We start from the raw sequence: 22,043 nt of genomic DNA on the forward strand, positions 1-22,043 counted from the left end.
ATACCTACCAAATACCAGATACTCCATAGATACTTGTTGGTATAGATATGTAACTCTAAAGCACTCTATATTCTTGCAATGATATATTTCCACCCTCCTGTTTCACTTCAACCATGAAAACCCCCAAGTTCTAGAAAATCAAGCTATATTTATGCCCCAACAAACATGTCATTCTAACACAGCCTTTACTCATTTATACACAACAGATTCAATGATTTAATATGTATAAAGCACCTATTATGTCTAGCCACTATGGATATGAAGAAAGAACAAGGCAATAGACAAGAAACAGAAAATTACAGGTGTTTAAGAAATTTCTAAATCCCTGTCACACACATGGCTATTCAGTATTGCTTACATACCTAACTATTTTCTCTATCACGCTGGTGGCTTGTGAATTTCACATTCATTCATTTTTAGCAAATAGGGCTTTATCAGGTAGAACAAGGAACTAGAGGGCTACTGCTGCCTAAAGAGGAGCCTCCAGTTTAGGATGTGATTCCAGTTATGGGAGGTGGTGAAGGAGGCTGAGAGCATGTGGACTCAAGCCAGAATGCCCACAGTCAATCCTAGGTCCATCACTTAGAAGCTGAGTGCTTGTTTCTGCGCCTGTTCCTTCACTGACAAAATGGCGATACTCATATTCACTACGTCAGAGTTAGATGAAGTAATGAAAGTAAAATGCTCAACATGGTACTTTACACAAAGTAAGCAGTCAGTAAATGGCAGCCATTATCATCATTTTAATATGTGATTCTGCTTTCGAGAGTACTGGGAAACAACCCAAAAACCCCAAAAACCCAAAAACCCTATCAATCACATGAAATGAAAGTCAGTAAGGATGAATGTTCAAGGGACTAAGGTAAAGGGAAGTAAAAAAGGCGATCTGAGTAAAGGGTATGCTGGGGCATCACTTGGGACTTGAGAAAGGAAGAGAGAGGGGTCAGAATTTTACCAAGCCTTCATAACAGGTGACCAGATTTCCTAAGTTCATAAAAAAGGCAGAGGAAGCAGATAAATGTCTGTGGACAGTCCATAAACAGATTTTAAAATTAGAGAGAAAAACCATATTCTTAAAGGTAATATGTTGAAACAATTTCTCCCGCTTTCTATATGCCTTTTGCTGTCACAGTCTGCTAATCTCTCCTTTCCATATGGATCATGAGGTTTCAGACTTTCCCGCCTCTGCCCCACCATCCATGACACTCCCTCTGACACATGCTGAGTGTCATGTCCATTCCGTATGGAGCAAGTCTAGAACCAGACACTCACTAAGATGGGTTGTGCAAAGAGGAATATCATCTTGGCCCAGCAGCCCTTGATTCCTGATCTGTTATGTTTTAGGAAGACTATGAACTTTTCACAATTATTCAAACATAGCTACAGTAGAGGGCATGACAGTATTGATAGGTACCCTCTCAAGTACCACTGCCTTTGTAACTCTAGAAGCATTTCTTTTCACGTAATTTCAAACCAATTCTTTATGCTTATGGTATACTACTAACTTCCCAAAATAAAATTTAAAGCTCATACTTGAGCCACTTCGCACTGTAGGAAGACATTATAATGTTAATAAGGTTTGTGTAGAAATGTAAGTTGTGATGTTCTGCAAAGTTCATTAAAATGGGATTCTACTTTTATTTATGATGGCTACAGGTTACTTATTGTGTAATGATAGAGAAGCAGCATATCTTTTATGCAACTTGTTTCATTATTTAAGGAATTTTCAAAAATATTAGCCAACAAGGAATTATCATTATTTCATCCAGTTAATTTGGCTAAACTCTCATCATCATTCACCTAGACTTTCTACTACCTATAACATACACAAGAAAAATATGTTCTCAGCTTCTTGATAAAATTTTACCTGTTTAACACATAGGTTTCTGTTAAAAGTCAAACAAAAAAGGGAAAAGATGAGAGACAAAATACAGTCAGGTGAACATGTTTTGAAGCCAATACTATTATTTCAGTCTGAAAAGTTGCTTTCTTTGCCACCTTTCCTCTGCTGTCTCTCCCACCCAGGAACTTTTTTACTGCCTTCTACCCAAACTGGGTTCTTTAAGGCCTTGGTGAGGGAGTACACAGTGATTAACGACATGAGCTTTGGATACTCAGACTATTGAGGAATATGAATTCATTCTCTGTCCTTCAGTTAAAAAAAAGCAATATATACAAATATTGAATTATTATGTTGTATACCTGAAACTAACACAATATGTCAATTATGGTTAGCGGGGGGGAAGGTTGAGGGGAAAGGATAGTTAGGGAGTTTGGGTTTGACATGTACACACTGCTATATTTAAAATGGATAGCCAACAGGGACCTACTGTATACCACAGGGAACTCTGCTCAATATTCTGTAATAACCTAAATAGGAAAAGAATTCGAAAAAGAATAGATACATGTATATGTATAACTGAATCATTTTGCTGTTCACCTGAAACTAATACAACATTGTTAATCAACTATACTCCAATATAAAATAGTAATTTTAAAAATATGTCAATTATACATCAGTAAAAACATAAAAACAAAAACCAAATAAACAAAAAACACTTCTGGGGACAGGGACAGAAATCTGTGTTAACAGGACCTCCAGGTGACTCTGATGTGTGCTAAAGTTTGAGATAAGACTTTTCTTAAAACCAAAGAATCTACATCTCCAGAATAATCTTCTAAATCCAAGGTTACTCCATCAGAATTTATTTCATAATAGCTTAGATATCACTAAAAGACTGAATCAAATACTCTGATGAAAAACGTATGTTGCACCTACCTATATGAATTCTATGTGAACTACTCCTCCCCATTTTTTTCTTTTCAGCTTTCATTGTTAAGTGAGTAGTTTTATGCACTAGCTCTTCCATCTAATGGAAATTCTAAGAAATACCTCTTATAAATATAACCCCCCAAATTAATAAGTACTGATACATGTGAAGTTTGTGCCTCCCTGCCTAGAACATAAAAATATTCTATAAATGTAGCCACTAAGTACCATTACTATCTTACTAGTCACATTCTTTATTCATAATTGTTTGGGTTACAGAACTACAGTAAAATTTCTGTTATCTAATGAAGAACCTTTTAGGATCCTCTAGTATCCAGAATGAAGCTAAGATGAGAACTAAGAAAAAAGAAAACTCTGAAAGAATGAACCCATGATTATCAATAGCAGAGCAGCCAAAACAAAGACTCAAAAATTACATCTAATATTCTGAAACTGTTGCTTTGTCAATAAGAAGCATAACAGGACTTTTTGATAATGCCAGGCCAGAAGAGGAGGTAAAACAAAAGAAAGCAGGCAGAAGAGAAGGGGAGCAATTGGCTGGGAAGACAAACTGTTGACAGTTTAGGCAGCAGTGGTGATAAAAGCAAAATCAGGAAGGCAAGCAGCAGACAGCAAGCTTAGGCATGAGGTGGGAAATGGGGGTATGACCCAGCTCCCAGGACCTTAGATGCTCAAGATCCCAGGTTATTTCAGCTGTGTGTGGAAAAGGACCCACCTGCATTTAGATACTCTTAAGGGCTAAACTACAGGTCTCTGGTAGTCACTAATCTACAATTACACACCGAAGATGCTACGTTTCTGAGGGTTTCCCCCCTTTTCTTATGGGCCTTTACTTCTGCTATTTGACAAAACAGCATTTAATGAATCAGAAAGTGGCTCTTTGCATTCTGAACACAGCTGGAAAAGAGCTGATGGCTGACAGATTTGTGAATCACAATACTGTAAATGAAGGCACTGCTCTACATTAATTATAACAAAATGCTGTCTTCTAAAAAGTCACACATCAAGCTAAAACCTACTCATGTGAGGTGAATGCTCAAAACTTTTTGGTTCTGATGGTTCAACCCTTCCCCTGCACACCTCCCAATTTTGAGCTGATGCCTCTACATTTACAAATCCAAAAAAAGTGACTTTTGTCTTTTCAAAGTTTAAAAAGCACACAGCAGATGAACTGATTAATGTGTATTCAACTCCTAATCAGGTATAATGTTTTCTAGAGTACTATTAAACAATGAAAAGAGAAGAAAGAGAGAGACATAATAATAGAAATACCCATGAAGAATAAAGTCAACGAATAAATACATACATACACATACAAATAATGTATATACGCACATATACCTATATAATACATAATATCTTTCTATTGTAGGTGTGTGTATGAAACTGTGAACCTAAAATTGATTTTCTCCTCTTAAATACACATTCCTGGGTTCATATGTAAATGAGAGCACTCATTCCCCACATCATGGACTCTTAAAGAGCATCCATGAGAAACAGTGAATGCTTCTAGAAGCCTCATTCTCTGCACTTTCCAGGGCTCAACCAAGGCATTCACTGTTAAGTATACTCAACTTTGACGTGGGTAGTCACTGTAACGCTTCCGGTCCTTCCCAAGACCTGTTTCCCCCTTCTTTCTATTCCTTTCCTAGCTCTCCTATCTCAAAATAGCACATACAAATACAGAAAGAAAGCTGCTACTTTGTGAGTGGACTCTTTTTTGGTACACTGCTGTATTTGGGAGAGAAAAGACAAGGGCAGAGATGTGGGCTATTTGTATGGCATTGCTTTAAATATAAATGTTTGTGGTAGCTCTGAGAGTTGAAAGAGGAAAAGAACTGTCAATAGAAGCTGATAACCATGCAAATGGCAGGGGTGCCTCTTCCCTCCAACACCAAGGAGAAGCCATCTCTTGTCCATTCTGTCCACTCACAAGACGACTTCTAAAGTTAGGATGGAAAAGGAATGCATTAGGTGTTACTGAGCAAGGGCTGGTGTGCCCTTGGCACAGAAAGCCAAACTCTGATAGCAGGTGTTTGCGGCAAAGTAAGGGTTTATTTGCAGGGTGCCAAGCAAGTAGAATGGGCAGCTCATGCTCAAAAGACCCGAACTCCTGGATGGCTTTCAGGCAAGGGTTTTTAAAGACAGTTTTAGAGGAGAGGGTCGTAGGATGCGTGATCAGCTCGTGGACCTTTTTCTGATTGGTTGGTGGTGAGGTAACAGGCTGATGTTTCAGGAATCTCAAACTTCTGGTTCCAACCAGTCTGGGGTCTACCTTGCTTGTGGTCAGCATGTAGTGGCCATCGTCCACCTGGATGGGGGTCTTAGTCTCTACAGAGCAACTCAAAGATATACATCAGGGGCTTCCCTGGTGGCACAGTGGTTGAGAATCTGCCTGCTAGTGCAAGGGACACGGGTTCAAGCCCTGGTCTGGGAGGATCCCACATGCTGCGGAGCAACTGGGCCCGTGGGCCACAACTACTGAGCCTGCGCGTCTGGAGCCTGTGCTCCGCAACAGGAGAGGCCGCGATAGTGAGAGGCCCACACACCGCAATGAAGAGTGGCCCCCACTTGCCACAACTAGAGAAAGCCCTTGCACAGAAACGAAGACCCAACACAGCAAAAATAAAAAAATAAAACAAAAAATCACAAAGAACTGAAGTAATCTACTGATTCATAAATCTAAATATTCATTTAAAAAAAAGATATGCATCAGATTGTTATCTATATCCCCTCAGGAGAAACCAGGAGTCCTGTGACACTACTGTCCTCTTCACTGACTGCTTGCATCTGCTCTTTGGAACTCAGGGAAGGCCTAGGAGTCTAAAGCCTTTTTTTCTACAAATAAGAAATGGGACTTTTGTACTTGGGAAAGTCCCACAGGGTCCTGCTTGGTTTCAATGCCCCCTTTACTTTGATACTCCTCAATCCTGAGGGGAACAGGTATGGGACAAGAAAGGAAATAGAGTTGTTGGTTTTTTTTAATATAAATTTATGTATTTTGGCTGCGTTGGGTCTTCGTTGCTGTGCGCGGGCTTTCTCTAGTTGCGGTGAGCGGGTGCTACTCTTCGTTGCGGTGTGCGGGCTTCTCATTGTCGTGGCTTCTCTTGTTGTGGAGCACGGGCTCTAGGCGGGCAGGCTTCAGTAGTTGTGGCACGTGGGCTCAGCAGTTGTGGCTTGCAGGCTCTAGAGTTCAGTCTCAGTAGCTGTGGTGCACGGGCTCAGTTGCTCCACAGCATGTGGGATCTTCCCGGGCCAGGGCTTGAACCCGTGTCCCTTGCATTGGCAGGCAAATTCTTAACCACTGCACCACCAGGGAAGCCCGGAAATAGAGTTTTGAATAGAGAGGTTAATCATAAACTTGGCAGAAAAACTCAGTTTTAGGGGGACCTGGTTTCAAAAGTATTGGACCATGGCATGCAAGTAGCTCCTTCTTATAGAGTTGATGAGAAATTGGAATGGACGGTCATACACCAAGGGGGAAATGGCCCCACGAAATATGAACACATACATCTCTGTGAATGCATGCAAAAGTTCTGGAAGAAAACTCACCAAACTCAAAAGTGGTAGTCTCTGATAATAAATTGTGGTGGTGATGGGGGGTGGGGGAGAGGAGGGTTTGGGGGCCCACAAAGAGGAAAGTCACTTTGTGCTCAATGTACCTTTGCGTTATAAAACATTTAAATAGTGAGAACAGATCCATGTGCTACTTGTGAGTTTTACTTAAAAAAAAAAAGGCATGGTAGAAATTTGAGATTTAAAAGCTAGGAGCATAAAAATTTAGCAGATTACCAGCACTCAGAGTCAGAGAGTGACATAATCCAACAAGGCACATCAGAAACCTTTCATATTGCATTTAAGCTCGCTGCATGTTTCATGGACATTATATCCTGCAAGATTTTACACTGAAACCTTACATGTCATGAACCCTGAAAGGTTTAGGCTACCTCCTCTGCACACATTTTTGCTGTTCTTCATCGGTGTCATTTATAACAAATCTTCTAAACTCAAATGTAAAGGTTAATTTTAAAATCTCTGAGTACAGTCAAGACTTCTAAAATGAAGAGATAATAATGCCTTAATAAACAGTCTATCAAAATGATTATATATTATACACTTTTGGCAAGTACATCAGCGAGAGTTAAAAATTCAGTGTTGAGGAGGCAAATGTTCATTAGCTGTTGAGGCTGAGTCTAAGTACTGCCCTGCTAACTGAAATGAGAAGTCTTTGAAAAACTGCTGGTCTCAGGTTGCTCAAATGAGTCATCAGGACAACCCGAGTTCTGATATCCAGGTACATCATATAAAGCAATATTGCACTGACTCTACAGAGCAGCAACAAGGAAGTATTTTTATTAATATCCAGAGAATTCCTTTTTGCAAGTATGTGTGTTCTAAAGTACATATAAAAATAACAGGTAAAAATAAAAACAGTACAAAACAAAAACTACTTTAAGTCAGTTTTATAGTTGAATAAAATAAGTATCAGTGATCTTTGACAATATGAACTGTCCTCAGTGACTGGTCTTTAAAAACAGTGCAAGTGGGACACGTGTATTTTCCCAGTAAATTTTCTGAGTACTTACACACCAATAAACTATTTCAGAAATTAAAGACCAGGACGAACTATTAGAACTTTATATGCTAACAAATCATGCCATACATCTGCTACTGTTGTAAGGTAAGGACCAAGGGATCACAGTTACGAAACTTTAGCTTTAAGTTCTCCGTTGCTGATCTTGATCATGCTGAGGCCCCAATTTTCGGACAATACTTAAAAATAAATAAAGTCAACCCTTAATATGAAGAAGGAATCAAATAAATCACCTGAAATTCAGATAATTCCCATAACTGATACTGGCCAACAGTTGAAAAAATTTTCTATATCACAACTTCTACCACAACTGTTACACAGAGTTATGAAGAAGTGAGAGGAGGGTCTTCTTCATCCTATAATGACTGGTTAATAAGCAGATTACACAAAAATAGAAATTCTTAGGAAGAAAAAGAGAGGCTGTGCTTAAAGAACAAAGTAGAAAGCAGATGCCTCAGAAAATGAAAAGCAGTGTTGCGAATATTCTTATCTTTACCTCCTCTGCTTATCAAAAGACTCATTTCTGACATTATTAGACACTCTCTTTTGGAAATTAGTGGATTACTGCAACAAACTATGACTTTACTAAGACTCTAGGTCTATAGTCAGTGTTGGCCCCCATTCTAGGTAAGTAATAAAGAGAAGCTAACAAAGGATTACCTCCAGCTGAATCCAATGGACCCTAATCTAGGGAGGAACCATCCAATCACAGTTTTGGACGTCTGCTATTCACTTAAAGAACATGGGCTCGGTAGGCAAAGAATCTGGGTCAACTTCATTCTTTCTCTCACACTGTTACTTAGGACAAATCACTTAATCACATTGATCCTCAGCTTCCTCACCTGAAAAAGTGGCATATCTGGCTTACAGAGATGTGACGATTAACTATGATAATCACAGCACATGCACATAGAAAGTATTCAACTAATGTTAACCTTTTTCTAGGGGACGGATCAGGGGCAGAAAAGGCAAAGTCAGGGTTTCTTGGCAGTGCAGAACAGTTAAAAGGTTTGCTTTCGTGCTAAACAAGAAACCTCTAGCTGTGTCTCAGAGAGAGACAGACAGAGACAGATTGATCGATTGATTCCCTCTTCACCTTAGGCAAATTTCCCTTTTCAGAACTCATACAGCAAAGTATTAGGCATTTATATCATGCCTTGTATCTTCAGTCACATTTTCATACTCTAAGATCTTGTCTTTTTAAACCAGATTTAATATTCTTCAAGTTTTTTATACACATTGCCTACTCTAGGGCCCCGCTCACAGCAGGTTGCACTAGACCTTTGTTGACTGATACAGCACAAAGTGCGGTGCGCTGCATTTACAGGACTCCGGTGATAGTGCTTTTAAAAGGTGGAGGCCTCTTCCTATCAAACGATATTATCCTGGGAAGTGCCCTCCTAAAGCCACACTTTCCCTTCTCGTCATCTCGCGCACAGTTCCTGATTTCTCTTCCCATTGTGGGGGACGGATATGTGATATTTACGGGTGTGGAGTGAACGCTAGTAAAAAATTTAGTGGTCCAACCGAGGCCACGCGGGCGGCGGCGGCGCAGCAGCCACACCTATCGACCGCAGCGGCGCTGGGAGCCCGCAGAAGGCGGGACAGCTGGGCTGCCGGGTCTCCGGACACCGCCCCCTCCTCCACTCCTTCAGGGAGGGCTCCCACCGGAGACCCGGGGCTGGGACCCGGCGAGCACGTGGGAGGCTGGCGAGGACGAGCGCCCGGCCCGGGAGAGGAGAGGAGGCCGGGCGGGAGCCTGCGGCCTTGGTAGACTAGGAGGTAAACAGTCCGGCGCCCGGACCGCGGCCGCCCCCCTGCGCCCCCGGATGGGAGCTTCCCGAGAGCCGCCCCCAGCGCCCAGTCTCCCCGTTGGCTCGGGGCCCTGCTCAGCTTCGGGGAGCCAGCAGGAGGCGGAGCTTTGCGGAGCCGGACTGGCCCTTCCCGGCCGAGGCCCCCCTTCCCCACCGGCATCCCCCTTCCCGGCCGCTACTCACGGTGTTTGCCGCCGCCGCCGCCGCCGCCGCTCGGGTAGTTCAGCAGCAGGAAGGGCAGCGGGGAGCCCGGCGACGGCGGGGTCCTCCAGGCGCGCTGTTGCTGCGGCGGCGGGCGCGCTACGAAGCCGGCGCCTCCATCGCCCGGGTAGAGCAGGAAGAAGGGGGCAGCCACCGGCGAGCCGGGCTCCGATTGCCCCGCGGGGGAGGCCAGCGGCGGCCCCGCCTCGTCCTCTCTGTCCGCGCCCCCGGCTGGAGCGCGGCGCGGCTCCTCCAGCCGCTGCTTCCCGCCCCTCGCCGGTTCCTCGCTGCAACTTTCCGCGCCGGCAGTGGGCGGCGGCGAGGTCTCAGCCATGCTCGTTCCTTCCTTCGCCGCCGCCTCCGACTCGCACCCGGGCCTGGGCAGGGGAGCAGAGGGTCACGGCGGGGAGCCGCCGCCCCGTCCCGTCCGCGCCACCGCCACCCTTCTCCTTGGCTACGGGCCGGCGTCTGGGCTCTGCCGTTCCGTCTACTGCCCGCCCCGCCGGGGTCCGAGCCAGCTGAAGGGACGGCCCCGCCCGACGGCGCGGTCTCCCTACCGGCCGCCTCCTCCCGCCTGCCCCTACCGCCCCGGCCCCCAGCCTGCGGCGCGGCTCCCCTAGGGGGCGGCCTCCTCCTCCTCCCACTTCCCACATTCCGCTCGGCTCCGGCGGCGCTGAGCTCACTCCCGACCCTGGGGGAGGGTACGGTGCCCAGTGCCTGGTCCTTACCGGCCCCCGGCACGGCCCTCCTAAGCGGTCAGGTGTGTTTACCCCCCGGTGCTTGAACGGTGGGAGACCTGGCCAAATATCTAGCGGCGCTTTTCTGTGCAACCGCCCAGCTTCATCGGTAGCACGGAGGCACGAAGATCTGGGTTGAAGAGGCGAAAGCTAATTTTAAAAAGGAACCTGCTCCCCCCACCCCTCCCGTATTAAACTGTACCCTATGCCTTGCATACACTGTAACCGTTCATTCACGGTTTTGATTTATGAGCTTTTTATGTGAGACACCAGAGGTGGGTGTCTTCCTTCCCCCACCTCTTTTGTTCTCTGTCATGTGCCCTGTATAGAAATCTTGTATTTGCTCTGACTTTAACTCCCTGGTTTTCCGGGGTTCCGCGTGCGCATGAATACGTTTTAAACCAAACAGCTTAGAATTTATGTGACAGGCGTGTGTTACAGGGCGACAGTTTTCACTTTCATAGTGCCTGTGTCTCACTAGTAATTGGCCACTGTTGCTTTATTTTGAATATTTGAATCGACGATTACTGATCCAGTAATTCCCATAAACATTTCCTTCTATAATAGAGACAATTTACAGTTACTATCGTTATTCCTTAACTCTAGATTCTATGAACGTGCCCTCGTATTTCCTAGGTGATTAGCTTTGTGTTCGGGTTGCAAAATGCTGGCATGGAATCCATGTTGACTCATAATTAAAAATCACTGTTGTGTAACATTTTGAACACCTGCTTTTCCTTCTTTCTCTGGTCTGTCTTTCCCTCTGTAGAGGAAGTTATGCTTCTCTGAAAGGAAAAGTAAACCTTTTTATTGTTGTTATCCTCTGAAAATGACTCTTGAAATTACAAGAAATTACCGTGACACGTCTAATACTATCTTTCACCAAGTCTTTTAAACAAAACATTTTAAAAGGAGGTGTTCACAAGAAGCTAACTTCAAGGAGTCAGAAAATTTCTTAGTAGTTTTTCAGTTTCTGGCATTTCCATGACCTGTTGATTCCAGTGCTACAGCCTACTTGAGTAAGTTATTTGTTCTCTGAGCCTGGATTCCAGTTCTGGAATAGGGGAAAATAATTATTATTAGCTATGTATTATCATTTTAGTAAAACAACATATAACTTACAGTAATAAAAACAGAATTGCTGGGGGGAGCTCTTTCATCATATCTTTAGCATTTTGGAATTTTGTTGGGTCTTTTCAGTCTCTGTAAGGGCGAGAGTCTTGATAAAAAAACATACTTGCCTTTTAGGAATTACAAGCTGTATAATACCTTGAAGAGAAAAACTAAAGCATTACAGATATATGATTTTAATACCCAACCTTAACTGGATCTTTTTTTTTTTTTTAAACTGAAGTATAGTTGATTTACAATGTGTTAATTTCTGCGGGATAGCAAAGTGATTCCTTAACTGGCCTTTTACCTTGTTTTGGCATGCAGAAATTTCCAAGCATCATTGTATTCTTGTCAGGTTCCTTCACACAGGTGTTTTGAAATTTTTCAGTAAAGAATTTAACAAGAATATACACTTATTCCATTGTAGGTAGAAGAAAAGAAAACAGACTCCACACAAATCACTCTTGAGGAAGGGCAGTAAAAGCCAAGGGAGTCACCAAGTTAACAAAGTATAAAATGTTGTCTAGTTTAAATCGCCAGATTTCTCCTTTCTAGTTATCCAGCTTACCTACAGGTATTAGAAACATTGACATGCTGTGGAATCTTGCAGTATACTGGGGTTTTTGTGCCTCTTTACTTTTAAAACAGTTCTGTTTATGCTTTATGTCATTAAGTGGCAGTGCAATGAATATAGAAAATCAACTGAAATATGAGTCCTTTAACATTTACAGGCAAGGCTATTTATGGGCATTTTCTTTAAAGGTGGATGATACTCCAAGTTCCTAGTTTCTTATGCTTTTAGCTTTTGGATCAATATTATAATCACAGCTCTACATAACCTTTAGTGACATAAAGGGCTGATTCAACTGCTACATACATTTAGGGACGCTAAGATTCAAAAAACAAGCCTAACCATGCTGCTCCTTTATGAAAATGCACAGAGCATCTGCCTATACTGTTTTAAAGGGACGAAATCCAAACCACTGTAAGAATCAAATACTATTAATTTTCCTGTAAAATAAAGCAAGAGGTGTTTTTCAACTTTATTTGCATTTTGTTTTTAGTTTTTCATGTTTGGTGGTTTTTTTTTTTTTTTTTTTGCGGTACGCGGGCCTCTCACAGTTGCGGCCTCTCACTGTTGCGGCCTCTCCTGTTGCGTAGCACAGGCTCCGGACGCGCAGGCTCGGCGGCCATGGCTCACGGGCCCAGCCGCTCCGCGGCACGTGGGATCCTCCCGGACCGGGGCACGAACCCATGTCGCCTGCACCGGCGGACTCTCAACCACTGCGCCACCAGGGAAGCCCTCATGTTTGGGTTTTTGAAACCCTTAGGGGATCTTAAGGATGGACACTTAGAATATATTACAAACTTTTAAAATATCAATGTCATGGATGTACTTTTAGCCTAAGCTTCTTAGAACTGTGATCAGAGAAAAGATACCACTTGGGAAGGGATGATATTCTTTTTCAGATTTCAGTAGTCTTAAATTTATTGAAACTTATTTTGTGGCTTAGCACGTGATCTATCCTGGAGAATGTTACATGTGCACTTGAAAAGTGTGTATTCTGCTGTTTTTGTATGGAATGTTCTATAGCTATTAAGTTCATCTGGTCTAACGTGTCATTTAAGGCCAGTATTTCCTTATTGATTTTCTGTGTGGAGGATCTGTCCATTGATGTAAGTGGGGTGTTAAAGTCCCCTACGATTATTATATTACTGTCAAATTTTCACTCTATGTTTGTTGATATTTGCATTATATGTATCTAGGTGCTCCTATGTTGGGTGCATACATGCATACATATTTACAATTGTTACATCTTCTTGTTGGATTGATTCCTTTATCATACTAAATGTCCTTCTTTGTCTCTTGTTACAGTCTTCATTTTAAAGTCAATTTTGTCTGATATAAGTATTGCTACCCCAACTTTCTTTTCGTTTCCATTTGAATGGAATACCTTTTCCATTCACATACTTTCAGTCTATGTGTGTGAGATATTTTCTTTCATAATATTTATTTATTTATATTTTATTTTATTTTTTTGAATTTTAACTTAATTTTTTTTTACACAGCAGGTTCTTATTAGTCATCCATTTTATACACATCAGTGTATACATGTCAATCCCAATCTCCCAATTCATCACACCACCATCCCCACCCCCTGCGGCTTTCTCCCCTTGGTGTCCATACGTTTGTTCTCTACACTTGTGTCTCAACTTCTGCCCTGCAAACCGGTTCATCTGTACCATTTTTCTAGGTTCCACATACATGTGTTATATACGATATTTGTTTTTCTCTTTCTGACTTATTTCACTCTGTGCGACAGTCTCTAGATCCATCCACGTCTCAACAAATGACCCAATTTCGTTCCTTTTTATGGCGGAGTAATATTCCATTGTATATATGTACCACAACTTCTTTATCCATTCGTCTGTCGATGGGCATTTAGGTTGCTTCCATGTCCTGGCTATTGTAAATAGTGCTGCAGTGAACATTGGGGTGCATGTGTCTTTTTGAATTACGGTTTTCTCTGGGCATATGCCCAGTAGTGGGATTGCTGGATCAGATGGTAATTCTATTTTTAGTTTTTTAAGGAACCTCCATACTGTTCTCCATAGTGGCTGTATCAATTTACATTCCCACCAACAGGGCAAGAGTGTTCCCTTTTCTCCACACCCTCTCCAGCATTTGTTGTTTGTAGATTTTCAGATGATACCCATTCTAACTTGTGTGAGGTGATACCTCATTGTAGTTTTGATTCCCATTTCTCTAATAATTAGTGATGTTGAGCAGCTTTCCATGTGCTTCTTGGCCATCTGTATGTCTTCTTTGGAGAAATGTCTATTTAGGTCTTCTGCCCATTTTTGGATTGGGTTGTTTGTTTCTTTAATATTGGGCTGCATGAGCTGTTTATATATTTTGGAGATTAATCCTTTGTCCGTTGATTTGTTTGCAAACATTTTCTCCCATTCTGAGGGTTGTCTTTTCATCTCGTTTATGGTTTCCTTTGCTGTGCAAAAGCTTTTAAGTTTCATTAGGTCCCATTTTTAAATTTTTTTTATTATTTTTGTTTTTATTTCCTTTACTCTAGGAGGTAGGTCAAAAAAGATCTTGCTGTGATTTATGTCAAAGAATGTTCTTCCTATGTTTACCTCTAAGAGTTTTATAGTGTCCGGTCTTAAATTTAGGTCTCAAATCCATTTTGAGTTTATTTTTGTGTATGGTGTTAGGGAGTGTTCTAATTTCATTCTTTTACATGTAGCTGTCCAGTTTTCCCAGCACCACTTATTGAAGAGGCTGTCTTTTCTCCATTGTATATCCTTGCCTCCTTTGTCATAGATTAGTTGACCATAGGTGTGTGAGTTTATCTCTGGGCTCTCTATCTTGTTCCATTGATCTATGTTTCTGTTTTTATACCAGTACCATATTGTCTTGATTACTGTAGCTTTGTAGTATAGTCTGAAGTCAGGGAGTCTGATTCCTCCCGCTCTGTTTTTTTCCCTCAAGACTGCTTTGGCTATTCGGGGTCTTTTGTGTCTCCATACAAATTTTAAGATTTTTTGTTCTAGTTCTGTAAAAAATGCCATTGGTAATTTGATAGGGATTGCATTGAATCTGTAAATTGCTTTGGGTAGTATAGTCATTTTCACAATATTGATTCTTCCAATCCAAGAACATGTTATATCTCTCCATCTGTTGGTATCATCTTTAATTTCTTCCATCAGTGTCTTATAGTTTTCTGCATACAGCTCTTTTGTCTCCCTAGGTAGGTTTATTCTTAGGTATTTTATTCTTTTTGTTGCAGTGGTAAATGGGAGTGTTTCCTTAATTTCTCTTTCAGATTTTTCATCATCAGTATATAGGAATGCAAGAGATTTCTGTGCATTAATTTTGTATCCTGCTACTTTACCAAATTCATTGATTAGCTCTAGTAGTTTTCTGGTGGCATTTTTAGGATTCTCTATGTATAGTATCATGTCATCTGCAAACAGTGACAGTTTTACTTCTTCTTTTCCAATTTGTATTCCTTTTATTTCTTTTTCTTCTCTGATTGCCGTGGCTAGGACTTCCAAAACTATGTTAAATAATAGTGGTGAGAGTGGACATCCTTGTCTTGTTCCTGATCTTAGAGGAAATGCTTTCAGTTTTTCACCATTGAGAATGATGTTTGCTGTGGGTTTGTCGTATATGGACTTTATTATGTTGAGGTAGCTTCCCTCTATGTCCAATTTCTGGAAAGTTTTTATCATAAAACTTGTTGAATTTTGTCAAAAGCTTTTTCTGCATCTACTGAGATGATCATATGGTTTTTATTTTTCAATTTGTTAATATGTTGTATCACATTGATTGATTTGCATATATTGAAGAATCCTTGCATCCCTGGGATAAATCCCACTTAATCATGGTGTATGATCCTTTTAATGTGTTGTTGGATTCTGTTTGCTAGTATTTTGTTGAGGATTTTTGCATCTATATTCATCGGTGATATTGGTCTGTAATTTTCTTTTTTTGTAGTATCTTTGTCTGGTTTTGGTATCAGGGTGATGGTGGCCTCATAAAATGAGTTTAGGAGTGTTCTTTCCTCTGCAGTTTTTTGGAAGTGTTTGAGAAGGGTAGGTGTTAGCTCTTCTCTAAATGTTTGATAGAATTCACCTGTGAAGCCGTCTGGTCCTGGACTTTTGTTGTTTGTTGGAAGACTTTTAATCACAGTTTAAATTTCATTACTTGTGATTGGTCCGTTCATATTTTCTATTTCTTCCTGGTTCAGGTTGGAAGGTTATACGTTTCTGAGAATTTGCCCATTTCTTCCAGGTTGTCCATTTTATTGGCATAGAGTTGCTTGTACTAGTCTCTTAGGATGCTTTGTATTTCTGCAGTGTTTGTTGTAACTTCTTTTTCATTTCTAATTTTATTGATTTGAGTCCTCTCCCTCTTTTTCTTGATGAGTCTGGCTAATAGTTTATCAATTTTGTTTATCTTCTCAAAGAACCAGCTTTTAGTTTTATTGATCTTTGCTATTGTTTTCTTTGTTTCTATTTCATTTATTTCTGCTCTAATCTTTATGATTTCTTTCCTTCTGCTAACTTTGGCTTTTGTTTGTTCTTCTTTCTCTAGTTCCTTTAGGTGTAAGTTTAGATTGTTTATTTGAGATTTTTCTTGTTTCTTGAAGTAGGCTTGTATAGCTATAAACTTCCCTCTTAGAACTGCTTTTGCTGCATCCCATGGGTTTTGGATTGTCGTGTTTTCATTGTCATTTGTCTCCAGGTAGTTTTTGATTTCCTCTTTGATTTCTTCAGTGATGTCTTGGTTATTTAGTAATGTATTGTTTAGCCTCCATGTCTTTGTGTTTTTTACGTTTTTCTCCTTGTAATTTATTTCTAATCTCAAAGCATTGTGGTCAGAAAAGATGCTTGATATGATTTCAGTTTTCTTAAATTTACTGAGGCTTGATTTGTGACCCAAGATGTGATCTATCCCAGAGAATGTTCCTTGCACACTAGAGAAGAAAGTGTAATCTGCTGTTTTTGGATGGAATGTCCTATAAATATCAATTAAATCTATCTGGTCTATTGTGTCATTTAAAGCTACTGTTTCCTTATTTATTTTCATTTTGGATGATCTGTCCGTTGGTGTAAGTGAGGTGTTAAAGTCCCCCACTATTATTGTGTTACTCTCGATTTCCTCTTTTAGAGCTGTTAGCAGTTGCTTTATGTATTGAGGTGCACTTATGTTGGGTGCATATATGTTTATAGCTGCTATATCTTCTTCTTGGATTGATCCCTTGATCATTATGTAGTGTCCTTCCTTGTCTCTTGTAACATTCTTTATTTTAAAGTCTATTTTATCTGATGCGAGTATTGCTACTCCAGCTTTCTTCTGATTTCCATTTGCATGGAATATCTTTTTCCATCCCCTCACTTTCAGTCTGTATGTGTCCCTAGGTCTGAAGTGGGTCTCTTGTAGACAGCATATCTATGGGTCTTGTTTTTGTATCCATTCAACAAGCCTGTGTCTTTTGGTTGGAGCATTTAATCCATTCATGTTTAAGGTCATTATTGATATGTATGTTCCTATGACCATTTTCTTAATTGTTTTGGGTTTGTTTTTGTAGGTCCTTTTCTTCTCTTGTGTTTCCCACTTAGAGAAGTTCCTTTAGCATTTGTTATTGAGCTGGTTTGTTGGTGCTGAATTCTGTTAGCTTTTGCTTGTCTGTAAAGCTTTTGATTTCTCCATCGAATCTGAATGAGATCCTTGCCGGGTAGGGTAATCTTGGTTGTAGGTTCTTCCCTTTCATCACTTTAAGTATATCATGCCACTCCCTTCTGGCTTGTAGAGTGACTGCTGAGAAATCAGCTGTTAACCTTATGGGAGTTCCCTTGTATGTTATTTGTCGTTTTTCCCTTGCTGCTTTCAGTAATTTTTCTCTGTCTTTAATTTTGCCAATTTGATTACTATGTGTCTTGGCATGTTTCTCCTTTGGTTTATCTGTATAGGACTCACTGTGCTTCCTGGACTTGGGTGGCTATTTCCTTTCCCATGTTAGGGAAATTTTCGACTATAATCTCTTCAAATATTGTCTCTGGTCCTTTCTCTCTCTCTTCTTCTGGGACCCCTATAATGCGAATGTTGTTGCGCTTAATGTTGTCCCAGAGGTCTCTTAGGCTATCTCCATTTCTTTTCATTCTTTTTTCTTTATTCTGTTCCACAGCAGTGAATTCCACTATTCTGTCTTCCAGGTCACTTATCCGTTCTTCTGCCACAGTTATTCTGCTATTGATTCCTTCTAGTGTAGTTTTCATTTCAGTTATTGTATTGTTCATCTGTGTTTTTTTTGGGGGGGGTACGCGGACCTCTCACTGTTGTGGCCTCTCCTGTTGTAGAGCACAGGCTCTGGACGCGCAAGCTTAGCGGCCATGGGCCTAGCTGCTCCGCGGCATGTGGGATCTTCCCAGACCGGGGCACAAACCCATGTCCCCTGCATCGGCAGACGGACTTTCAACCACTGCGCCACCAGGGAAGCCCCATCTCTGTTTGTTTGTTCTTTAATTCTTCTAGGTCTTTGTTAAACATTTCTTGCATCTTCTCAGTCTTTGCCTCCATTCTTTTTCCTAGGTCTTGGATCATCTTCACTATCATTATTCTGAATTCTGGAAGGTTGCCTATCTCCACTTCATTTAGTTGTTTTCTGGGGTTTTATCTTGTTCCTTCATCTGGTACATAGCCCGCTGAGTTTTTATCTTGTCTCTCTTTCTGTGAATGTGGTTTTTGTTCCACAGGCTGCAGGATTGTAGTTCTTCTTGCTTCTGCTCTCTGCCCTCTGGTGGATGAGGCTATCTAAGAGGCTTGTGTAAGTTTCCTGATGGGAGGAACTGGTGGTGGGTAGAGCTGACTGTTGCTCTGGTGGGCAGAGCTCAGTAAAACTTCAATCCACTTGACTGCTGATGGGTGGGGCTGGGTTTCCTCCCTGTTTGTTGTTTGGCCTGAGGCAACCCAACACTGGAGCCTACCTGGGCTCTTTGGTGGGGCTAATGACAGACTCTGGGAGGTCTCACACCAAGGAGTACTTCCCAGAACTTCTGCTGCTAGTGTCCTTGTCGTCATGGTGAGACACAGCCACCCTCCGCGTCTGCAGGAGACCCTCCAACACTAGGAGGTAGGTCTGGTTCAGTCTCCCCTGGTGTCACTAGTCCTTCCACTGGGTCTCGATGCGCACACCACTTTGTGTGTGCCCTCCAAGAGTGGAGTCTCTGTTTCCCCCAGTCCTGTTGAAGTCCTGCAATCAAATCCCACTAGCCTTCAAAGTCTGATTCTCTAGGAATTCCTCCTCCCGTTGCTGAACCCCCAGGTTGGGAAGCCTGACGTGGGGCTCAGAACCTTCACTCCAGTGGGTGGAGTGGTATAAGTGTTCTCCAGTCTGTGAGTCACCCACCCAGCAGTTATGGGATTTGATTTTACTGTGATTGAGCCCCTCCTACCATCTCAGTGTGGCTTCTCCTTTGTCTTTGGATGTGGGGTATCTTTTTTGGTGAGTTGCAATGTCTTCCTGTCGATGATTGTCCAGCAGCTAGTTGTGATTCTGGTGTTCTCATAAGAGGGAGTGAGAGTACGTCCTTCTACTTCGCCATCTTGCTTCCTCTCCCTGTATTTTTTATATTTCTAGTAGTAGACTTTTCTTTTTGGCTTAGAGAAGTCCCTTTAACGTTTCTTTTAAAGCTGGTTTAGTGGTGCTGAAATCTTTTAGCTATTCATTGTCTGTTAAATTCTATCTCTCTTTCAAGTCTGAATGATAACTTTGCTGGGTAGAGTATTCTTGGTTGTAGTTTTGTTTTTTTTTTTTTCCTTCTGGCTTGCAAAGTTTTTGTTGAAAAGTCAGTTTATAGCTATAGCCTTATGGAAGTTCCCTTGTATGTAACTAGTTGCTTTTCTCTTGCTGCTTTTAAGATTCTCTCTTTATCTTTAATTTTTGGCATTTTAATTTTAATGTGCCTTTGTGTGGACCTCTTTGGGTTCATCTTGTTTGAGACTCTGTGCTTCCTGGACCTGAATATCTGTTTGCTTACCCAGGTTGGGGTAGTTTTCAACTATTATTTCTTCAAATAAGTTCTCTGCCCCTTTCTCTTTCTCTTCTCCTTCTGGGATCCCTGTAATGGAAATGTTAGTATGCTTGATGTTGTCCCAGAGGTCTCTTAAAATATCCTCATTTTTTAAAATTCTTTTTTCTGTTCAGCTTAGGCAGTTTCCACTACTCTGTCTTCCAGATTACTGATCCATTTCTGTGTATCATCTAATCTACTGTTGTTGATTCCTTCTAGTGTATTTTTAAATTTCAGTTACTTTATTCTTCAGCTCTGTTTGGTTCCTCTTTATGTTTTCTAACTCTTTGTTGAAATTCTCACTGTGTTCATCCGTTCTCCTCCCCAGTTCAGTGAGCGTCTTTATGGTCTTACCTAGAACCCTTTATCAGGTTGATTGCTTATCTCTACTTCATTTAGTTCTTTTTCTGAGGTTATGCCTCTTTGTTCGGAACATATGCCTCTGTCTCCTCATTTTACTCAATTCTCTATGTTTATTTCTATGTGTCAGGTAGGTTGGTTACACTTCCTATTCTTATTGTTATTTTATTTTTGGCCATGCAGTGCAGCTTGTGGGATCTTAGTTCCCTGACCAGGGATTGAACCTGGGTCACAGCAGTGAAAGTGCCGAATCCCAACCACTAGATCACCAAGGAACTCCCTACATTTCCTGATCTTAGAGAAGTAGCCTTGTGTAAAAGAAATCCTATGGGGCCCATCAGCATACTACCCTCTGGTCACCAGAGCTATATGCTCTAGGGGTGCCCCCCCATATGGGCTGTGTGTGCCGTTCTTTTGTGGTGGGGCTGACTACTGTGGGTGTGCTGGTTGGAGGAGCTGACCCCTGGCCCAGTTGGCTGCAAGGCTGTGCCTTATACTGTAGCTGCTGTGGCCTGCTGTGAGGCAGGACTGGGTCCCCGGTGCTAATAAACTGCAGGGAGGATTCCAGGGTGGAACTTATCAGCAATGCTGTTATCACAGTAGAATGAGCTCCCCCAAAATGGCTGCTGCCAACATCTTCACTTCCAAGGGGAGTCCCAGTTGCTTCCTGCCTCACCAAGAGGCTCTCCAAGATCACCAGTTTGATCCAGGCTTATTTCAGAGTACTACCTCTCTGCTGGGACTTGGAACATGTGAGATTTTGTAAGTGCCCTTTAAGAGTCACGTCTGTTTCCTATAGCCCTCTGGCTCTCCTGAACATGTGCCCTGCTGGTTTTCAAAGCCAGAAGTGCTGAGGTCTTGTCTTCCTGGTGCATGACAACCAGGCTGGGGAGCTTGATGTGATGCTCAGCCTCCTCACGCTTTGGGGAAGGACCTCTATGATTAAAATATTCCTCTTGTTTGTGGGTCACCAGATTCGGGGGGTGTGGGTCCTGACTATACTGCCTCTCCACCCTTCCTACCCATCTCGTGATTCCTTCTTTATGTATTTAGTTGTGGAAAATCTTTCCTGCTAGTCTTCAGGTTGTTCTCATAGGTTGCTGCTCTGTAATTAGTTGAAATTTTGGTATGTCTGTCAGAGAAGGTGAGTTCAGGGTCTTCCTACTTTTAACATCTGGCCACCTCTCTTATGAGCACTACTCTTAATGCAATACTCTTATTAAGAGTACAATGCACTCTAAAGAAATATATTTAGCTTAAGCTATATATATATATTTTAAATTTATTTATTTAATTTATTTATTTTTAGCTGTGTTGGGTCTTCATTGCTGCATGTGGGCTTTCTCTGGTTGCAACGAGTGGGGGCTACTCTTCGTTGCCGTGCGTAGGCTTCTCATTGCGGTGGCTTCTCTTGTTGTGGAGCACGGGCTCTAGGCACGTGGGCTGCAGTAGTTGTGGCGTGTGGGCTCAGTAGTTGTGGCTCGTGGGCTCTAGAGCGCAGGCTCAGTAGTTGTGGCACCCAGGGTTAGTTGCTCTGTGGCATGTGGGATCTTCTGGACCAGGGATCGAACCTGTGTTCCCTGCACTGGCAGGTGGATTCTTAACCACTGCGCCACCAGGGAAGTCCCCTTAAGCAATATATTTAATCAAGATCAAACAATGGCACTTTTCTTTGGGTGGTAGAAATATGGATATATTCTTCCAATTTTCTATTTTTCTGCATTTGCAAGTAGTCTGTAATGAATGTGTTACCTTTATAATAGAAAATAAAACATGTTGAAGGACTATTTTGATGAATAGTTTGATAATTATATCTTTTTTTATTATGTTATATCTTTTTA

The 22,043-nt window shown here is 41.7% G+C and overlaps 1 protein-coding gene across 7 annotated transcripts in view; it reads right to left on the minus strand.

Moving 5' to 3' along the window:
* The window catches only part of RUFY3 (RUN and FYVE domain containing 3), an 84,869-nt gene extending 74,914 nt beyond the window's left edge, over nucleotides 1-9,955 (minus strand). For 2 of the 7 annotated variants that reach the window (XM_033412509.2, XM_033412512.2), the window contains exon 1: nucleotides 9,383-9,955. In XM_033412509.2, the coding sequence (XP_033268400.1) occupies nucleotides 9,383-9,734 (352 nt within the window). In that variant the 5' untranslated portion in view covers nucleotides 9,735-9,955. The remainder of the gene's footprint in view (nucleotides 1-9,382) is intronic. The other 5 variants (XM_004283576.4, XM_033412514.2, XM_033412510.2 and 2 more) reach the window with 4 other exon arrangements.
* Between the last annotated feature and the right edge of the window lie 12,088 nt (nucleotides 9,956-22,043).

This window comes from Orcinus orca, chromosome 4 (genome assembly GCF_937001465.1).
Source record: "Orcinus orca chromosome 4, mOrcOrc1.1, whole genome shotgun sequence".
NCBI classification, from domain to species: Eukaryota; Metazoa; Chordata; class Mammalia; order Artiodactyla; family Delphinidae; genus Orcinus; species Orcinus orca.